The 7,732-nt window shown below is 50.1% G+C and overlaps 1 protein-coding gene across 1 annotated transcript in view; it reads left to right on the top strand.

Moving 5' to 3' along the window:
- LOC110507623 (PTB-containing, cubilin and LRP1-interacting protein) overlaps positions 1-7,177 on the top strand; it is a 52,708-nt gene extending 45,531 nt beyond the window's left edge. Inside the window, exon 3 of the mRNA XM_021587723.2 lies at positions 4,761-7,177. Within this exon, the coding sequence (XP_021443398.1) occupies positions 4,761-5,258 (498 nt within the window). The 3' untranslated portion in view covers positions 5,259-7,177. The remainder of the gene's footprint in view (positions 1-4,760) is intronic.
- Positions 7,178-7,732: the final 555 nt, after the last annotated feature.

The raw sequence follows: 7,732 nt of genomic DNA on the forward strand, positions 1-7,732 counted from the left end.
CCCTCCCTCAACACTTTATACTGTCCCTTCTCCCTCCCTCAACCCTTTATACTGTCCTCCCTCCCTCAACACTTTACACTGTCCCTTCTCCCTCCCTCAACACTTTATACTGTCCCTTCTCCCTCCCTCAACACTTTACACTGTCCCTTCTCCCTCCCTCAACACTTTATACTGTCCCTTCTCCCTCCCTCAACCCTTTATACTGTCCTCCCTCCCTCAACACTTTATACTGTCCACCCTCCCTCAACACTTTATACTGTCCCTTCTCCCTCCCTCAACCCTTTATACTGTCCTCCCTCCCTCAACACTTTACACTGTCCCTTCTCCCTCCCTCAACACTTTACACTGTCCCTTCTCCCTCCCTCAACACTTTATACTGTCCCTTCTCCCTCCCTCAACACTTTACACTGTCCCTTCTCCCTCCCTCAACACTTTATACTGTCCCTTCTCCCTCAACACTTTATACTGTCCTCCCTCCCTCAACACTTTACACTGTCCCTTCTCCCTCCCTCAACACTTTACACTGTCCCTTCTCCCTCCCTCAACACTTTATACTGTCCCTTCTCCCTCCCTCAACCCTTTATACTGTCCACCCTCCCTCCATCAACACTTTATACTGTCCTCCCTCCCTCAACCCTTTATACTGTCCACCCTCCCTCCATCAAGCCTTTATACTGTCCCTTCTCCCTCCCTCAACCCTTTATACTGTCCTCCCTCCCTCAACACGTTATACTCTCCACCCTCCCTCCCTCAACACTTTATACTGTCCACCCTCCCTCCATCAAGCCTTTATACTGTCCCTTCTCCCTCCCTCAACCCTTTATACTGTCCTCCCTCCCTCAACACTTTATACTCTCCACCCTCCCTCCCTCAAGCCTTTATACTGTCCCTTCTCCCTCCCTCAACACTTTATACTGTCCCTTCTCCCTCCCTCAACACTTTATACTGTCCACCCTCCCTCCCTCGAGCCTTTATACTGTCCACTCTCCCTCCCTCAAGCCTTTAAACTGTCCGTTCTCCCTCCCTCAACACTTTATACTGTCCACCCTCCCTCCCTCAAGCCTTTATATAGTCCACCCTCCCTCAACACTTTATACTGTCCACCCTCCCTCAACACTTTATACTGTCCCTTCTCCCTCCCTCAACACTTTATACTGTCCACCCTCCCTCCATCAAGCCTTTATACTGTCCACCCTCCCTCCCTCAAGCCTTTACACTGTCCCTTCTCCCTCCCTCAACACTTTACACTGTCCCTTCTCCCTCCCTCAACACTTTATACTGTCCCTTCTCCCTCCCTCAAGCCTTTATACTGTCCTCCCTCCCTCAACCCTTTATACTGTCCACCCTCCCTCCCTCAACACTTTATACTGTCCACCCTCCCTCAACCCTTTATACTGTCCACCCTCCCTCAAGCCTTTATACTGTCCACCCTCCCTCAACACTTTATACTGTCCACCCTCCCTCAACACTTTATACTGTCCACCCTCCCTCCCTCAAGCCTTTATACTGTCCACCCTCCCTCCCTCAACACTTTATACTGTCCCTTCTCCCTCCCTCAACACTTTACACTGTCCCTTCTCCCTCCCTCAACACTTTATACTGTCCCTTCTCCCTCCCTCAAGCCTTTATACTGTCCCTTCTCCCTCCCTCAACCCTTTATACTGTCCACCCTCCCTCCCTCAAGCCTTTATACTGTCCCTTCTCCCTCCCTCAACACTTTATACTGTCCACCCTCCCTCCCTCAAGCCTTTATACTGTCCCTTCTCCCTACCTCAACACTTTATACTGTCCTCCCTCCCTCCCTCCCTCCCTCCCTCCCTCCCTCCCTCCCTCCCTCCCTCCCTCCCTCACTCAAACCTTTATACCCTCCCCTCAACCCTCCCTCCTACCCTCAAACCTCTGACCCCTCAACCCTTTATACTGTCTCCCCCCCATCCCTCCCTCCACACTTTATACTGTCCCTTCTCCCTCACTCAACACTTTATACTCTCCCTCCCTCCCTCAAACCATTATATACTGTCCCCTCTCCTTCCCTCCCCCCTCAACCCTTTATACTGTCGCCTCTTCCTCCCCCCTAAACCTTTTATTCCCTTCCCCTCTCCTTCCTTCCCTCCCTCCCTCAACCCTTTATACTGTCCCCTCTCCCTCCCTCTCTAAACCCTTTCTACTGTCCCTCACTCCCTCAAACCATTATACTGTCCCCTCTCCTTCCTTCCCTCCCTCCCTCAACACGTTATACTGTCCCCTCTCCTTACATCCCTCCCTCAACACTTTATACTGTCCCCCATCCCTCCCTCCATCCCTCAACACTTTATTCTGTCCCCCATCCCTCCCTCCATCCCTCCCTCAACACTTTATACTGTCCCCTCTCCTTCCTTCCCTCCCTCCCTCAACAATTTATACTGTCCCCTCTCCTTCCCTCCCTCCCTCAACACTTTATACTGTCCCCCATCCCTCCCTCCCTCAACACTTTATACTGTCCCCTCTCCTTCATCCCCTCCCTCCCTCAACACTTTATACTGTCCCCCATCCCCCCCTGCCTCCCTCAACACTTTATACTGTCCCCCATCCCCCCTCCCTCTCTCAACACTTTATACTGTCCCCCATCCTTCCCTCCCTCCCTCAACACTTTATACTGTCCCCCATCCCCCCCTCAACACTTTATACTGTCCCCTCTCCTTCCCTCCCTCCCTCAACCCTTTATACTGTCCCCTCTCCTTCCCTCCCTCCCTCAATCCTTTATACTATCCCCTCTCCCTGCCTCCCTCAACCCTTTATACTGCCCCCTGTCCCTGCCTCCCTCAACCCTTTATACTGCCCTCCCTCCCTCAATCCTTTATACTGCCCTCCCTCCCTCAACCCTTTATACTGCCCTCCCTCCCTCAATCCTTTATACTGCCCCCTCTCCCTCCCTCCCTCAACCCTTTATACTGCCCCCTCTCCCTGCCTCCCTCAACCCTTTATACTGCCCTCCCTCCCTCAATCCTTTATACTGCCCCCTCTCCCTGCCTCCCTCAACCCTTTATACTGCCCCCTCTCCCTGCCTCCCTCAACCCTTTATACTGCCCTCCCTCCCTCCCTCAACCCTTTATACTGCCCTCCCTCCCTCAACCCTTTATACTGCCCTCCCTCCCTCCCTCAACCCTTTATACTGCCCCCTCTCCCTGCCTCCCTCAACCCTTTATACTGCCCCCTCTCCCTGCCTCAACCCTTTATACTGCCCTCCCTCCCTCCCTCCCTCAACCCTTTATACTGCCCCCTCTCCCTCCCTCAACCCTTTATACTGCCCCCTCTCCCTCCCTCAACCCTTTATACTGCCAACTCTCCCTCCCTCAACCCTTTATACTGCCCCCTCTCCCTGCCTCCCTCAACCCTTTATACTGCCCCCTCTCCCTGCCTCAACCCTTTATACTGCCCTCCCTCCCTCCCTCAACCCTTTATACTGCCCCCTCTCCCTCCCTCAACCCTTTATACTGCCCCCTCTCCCTCCCTCAACCCTTTATACTGCCCCCTCTCCCCCCCTCAACCCTTTATACTGCCCCCTCTCCCTGCCTCCCTCAACCCTTTATACTGCCCCCTCTCCCTGCCTCAACCCTTTATACTGCCCTCCCTCCCTCCCTCAACCCTTTATACTGCCCTCCCTCCCTCCCTCAACCCTTTATACTGCCCTCCCTCCCTCCCTCAACCCTTTATACTGCCCCCACTCCCTGCCTCCCTCAACCCTTTATACTGCCCCCTCTCCCTCCCTCAACCCTTTATACTGCCCTCCCTCCCTCCCTCAACCCTTTATACTGCCCTCCCTCCCTCAACCCTTTATACTGCCCCCTCTCCCTGCCTCCCTCAACCCTTTATACTGCCCCCTCTCCCTCCCTCAACCCTTTATACTGCCCCCTCTCCCTCCCTCAACCCTTTATACTGCCCCCTCTCCCTCCCTCAACCCTTTATACTGCCCTCCCTCCCTCCCTCAACCCTTTATACTGCCCCCTCTCCCTGCCTCCCTCAACCCTTTATACTGCCCTCCCTCCCTCCCTCAACCCTTTATACTGCCCCCTCTCGCTCCCTCCCTCAACCCTTTATACTGCCCCCTATCCCTGCCTCCCTCAACCCTTTATACTGCCCTCCCTCCCTCCCTCAACCCTTTATACTGCCCTCCCTCCCTCCATCAAACCTTTATACTGTCCCTCCCTCCCTCAATCCTTTATACTGTCCCCTTTCCTCGCTCCCACTCACCCACTTCTCTTTCTCTCTTCTCTCTCCCTCTCCCTCAAGAGTAGAGTACAGTGTAGTAGCCTCTCCCAGTATGTAGCGTGTCACTACTATGGTATTCTGTAGTGTTGGCTGGCTGCTGCAGCCGTAAGAAGACTCTCAGGTCTGGGAAAATAACACACACGTTCCTCAGCATGTCAGCACATACAAAAAGACAAACCCCTCATCACGTCTGGAGACTTACAAATGGTGTCCCAATAGAAAACCATTGATTTGCAACTAGTACTCGGCTGAATGATTCTGAGTATACATATTTGTTTCTTGTTGATTAGTATATAATATGCCATTTAGCAGACACTTATAGTACAGTGAAATCATAAGGGTACATTGCTTATAATATGTGTGTATGTGATCCCTACAGGAATTGAACCCATGTCCTTAGCATTGATAATCCTACACTTTTACCAGTTGAGCCACATAGGCAGTCATAGTTTTGCACCACGAGATGCTGTCAGATGTTTAACAGCCTCTCTCTCTCTGCGTTCTCTCCACAGGTGACGTACCTGGGCAAGGTGACCATCTCAGGGACCCAGTTCCTGTCGGGCTGCACAGAGTCGGCAGTGGTGGGCCTGTGGAACCGCCGTGCGCTAGCCCAGGAAGAGCACCTCCCTGCCAACTCCCTCCTGGAGATCCGCCCCTTCCAGGTGCGACTGCACCACCTGGACGGGCGCGGTGAGGCCTCGGTCACCATGGACACGTACCAGGTGGCGCGCATCGCCTACTGTACGGCGGACCACTGCACGAGCCCCAATGTGTTCGCCTGGATCTACCGGGAGATCAACGACGACCTGACCTTCCAGATGGACTGCCACGCCGTGGAGTGTGAGAGCAAGCTGGAGGCCAAGAAGCTGGCCCACTCCATGATGGAAGCCTTCCGCAAGACCTTCCACAGTATGCGCAGCGATGGACGCATCCACAAGAGCGGCTCCTCGGACGAGTTCGCCACTGACGACTCCGCTCCAGATGACTCCACCCCCGAGGAGGATGGCTGAGCACCAGGGTTGCCGCCCCCCTCCCCCGGTCGCAAGCCGTGAGGGGAGGTGCACAGGTGCAGCCGGAGCACTCTTTCTACTCTCTGTCTCTCTTACTCTACTCTGGTTTAAGGAAAAAACTCAAATTGACTGACGCACAGACCGCAAACGCCGACTAAAGAATGACGAGGACGTAGTTTTAAAAAGGGAAAAATAGGAGGACAAAGGAACCACAAGAGATGAAACATATGGGGAAGCCAAACTAAACTAGCACTGCCTCTTTGGATAAATAGATCCTCAAACATCTGGATAGCCATTGAAGCGCATGATCTGCCCATTAGAGATGAGTGAAAAATGGTTATAAGACATTCCCAATCGACGCTGCTGTCTGTCCGTCCGTCTGTCTGTCTGCAATGTGCAGAGAGACTCTGCCTCTTTACCCCACCGCGCGCCCCTTACTCACCCCTTCCCGCCCAATCAAAAGCCCAGATCACTTTCTAAGAATCCCAGATCACTGCCTCATGTTCTGACTTTAAAACAACAGCACTATGGAGTTACGAGTTATGCCTGTAGCACTGTTAAATGTGGGATATAAAGAGAAAGCCTTGACTCTAATATATGTGTGGAAGGTTGCCGGGAGGTGGGAGGTCTTGACATATTTATTAAGCCACAAGAGCGTCATCTCTTATCGATCACATTTTGATTCCTTTTTTGGAAGCATACCAAAAGTGAGTCTTTTAGCTGTGTCTTGTCTCTTGATTTTGTGCCTCACTTCTAACATACCAAGGCTGGTCTCTGTCCCGCAATCCCAAACGTGTGCGTGTGTGTGTGTGTGTAGTCGTGCATGTGTGTGTGTGTGTGATCTAAGAAAAAGGATTGTCAGGAGAGAGAGCATGACCGATAATGGGCTAGTAATCCAACTAGAAGTTTAAAACCTGTCACAGCCTTTGTGGCATCCATTTTGGGAAGCTCTGCAGGGCTTTTTAAATTTAAACAAGAATATGACCATTTGACACATTTTTTTGTTTTGTTTTGTATGAAAAGGGAAAGTAAATGTGACAGTCACAGAAACCGATGTTCTAGGACCCCAAAAATAGCCATCCATAAAGAATACCTGAAGCCTCTTGGCCTGTGCTGAATGTATTATAGGTATGTTGTGCTGCAAGCTCCTTACACATTTTAGTTACTTTGTTATTTTAGTACATTTCTTCTACATAGTTTTATCTGGATTAGGTGCAGTTGGCTAGGGCAGTTTTCTGTACAGACACCTTAAGGGAACAATTATGTCTCGTGGGCTGGGTGCGTGTTGAGTCCATGAACAGACACACACAGTTCAGTTTCCCTGTGCTGTCGAAAGGTACGAGCGACCATTCTGGGGCAACTGGAAGCCTCCACGACACAAGAGCTCCACCCCTCCCACCCCCTTTTCTAACAAGACTCTTTTGAATGGACTGGTACTCACAGTGGGTGGGTCATGTATTTTTTCTGTTGTGACTGAAGCAGATTTTATTAAGATGGCTCTGGTCAGTACATACATATATAAATATATACATTGTATTTGAAACTCATTCAATAAGCTTATGTAAATACAAAAAAAAAAAATATCTGTTTCCAAATATTACAGCATTAAATGTTGATAGCTATTTTAAATAAACAACGGGAACATCAAAGACAGCACCAATGTTTTAAAGTAAATTGTGAATATATATGAGTTCCATAGAACTGGCTGTTGAGAGGGTGTGTGAGCCCGGGACACAGGGCTTGAAATGCCAGGATGACAGGAGGAGGGAATGTTTATAAAGCTGTAGATTACTGTGTCATGTCTTGTCTGAAGGCTCAGACGTGCTTTAAATGTCTGGAAATGTTACCATAAGTGTTTTCTATACAGAATTTGCAAAGATAAAGAAGGCATCACATATAAACTATTTACCAAGACTGACTGAATTTGAGGAAGTCTCTTTTTTGTTACAAAAACTTTCATGTTGATTCAGGTTGGCTGTGATGCTTTGCCTCCATATCAAATGTTTCTCAACAGTACTAGGAATCGGGTGAATTTCAAGGGCTGTTTATGTATTAGGTTTGTGTACACATACAGTATTACAGCCAGAGGTTTGCTCCAGTCCTAGCAATAATTGTATTTGTCTCCATTTCTTACGCAAAGCTCTTCTCAACCACAAGCCATGTGTGGCAGCCATTTTGGTGCCCACATCGGTCTCAAGCTATTCCCATAACTCGGGTGCTTATACCGTTGGCTATCATCACAGAGCTTCTAAACCCAGAGGTGCAACATCGCAAGAGAGAAGTGAAAAAGTCATTGAGAGAAGTGAAAAATTATTTCTTAGTTGTTAAGGCACAACCTTGTGAAAGTGACAAACTGACACGTTTTAATTTTCGTAAAAAACAAATTGGCATTGAAGGAGTGCCTTTTATTTGACGGCCTGCACATATGTAGTTCGGCATGAGACGACCGTTAGACCCGATGACGTGTTTCTGCC

The sequence above is a fragment of the Oncorhynchus mykiss genome, chromosome 27, assembly GCF_013265735.2.
Source record: "Oncorhynchus mykiss isolate Arlee chromosome 27, USDA_OmykA_1.1, whole genome shotgun sequence".
Classification (NCBI taxonomy): domain Eukaryota; kingdom Metazoa; phylum Chordata; class Actinopteri; order Salmoniformes; family Salmonidae; genus Oncorhynchus; species Oncorhynchus mykiss.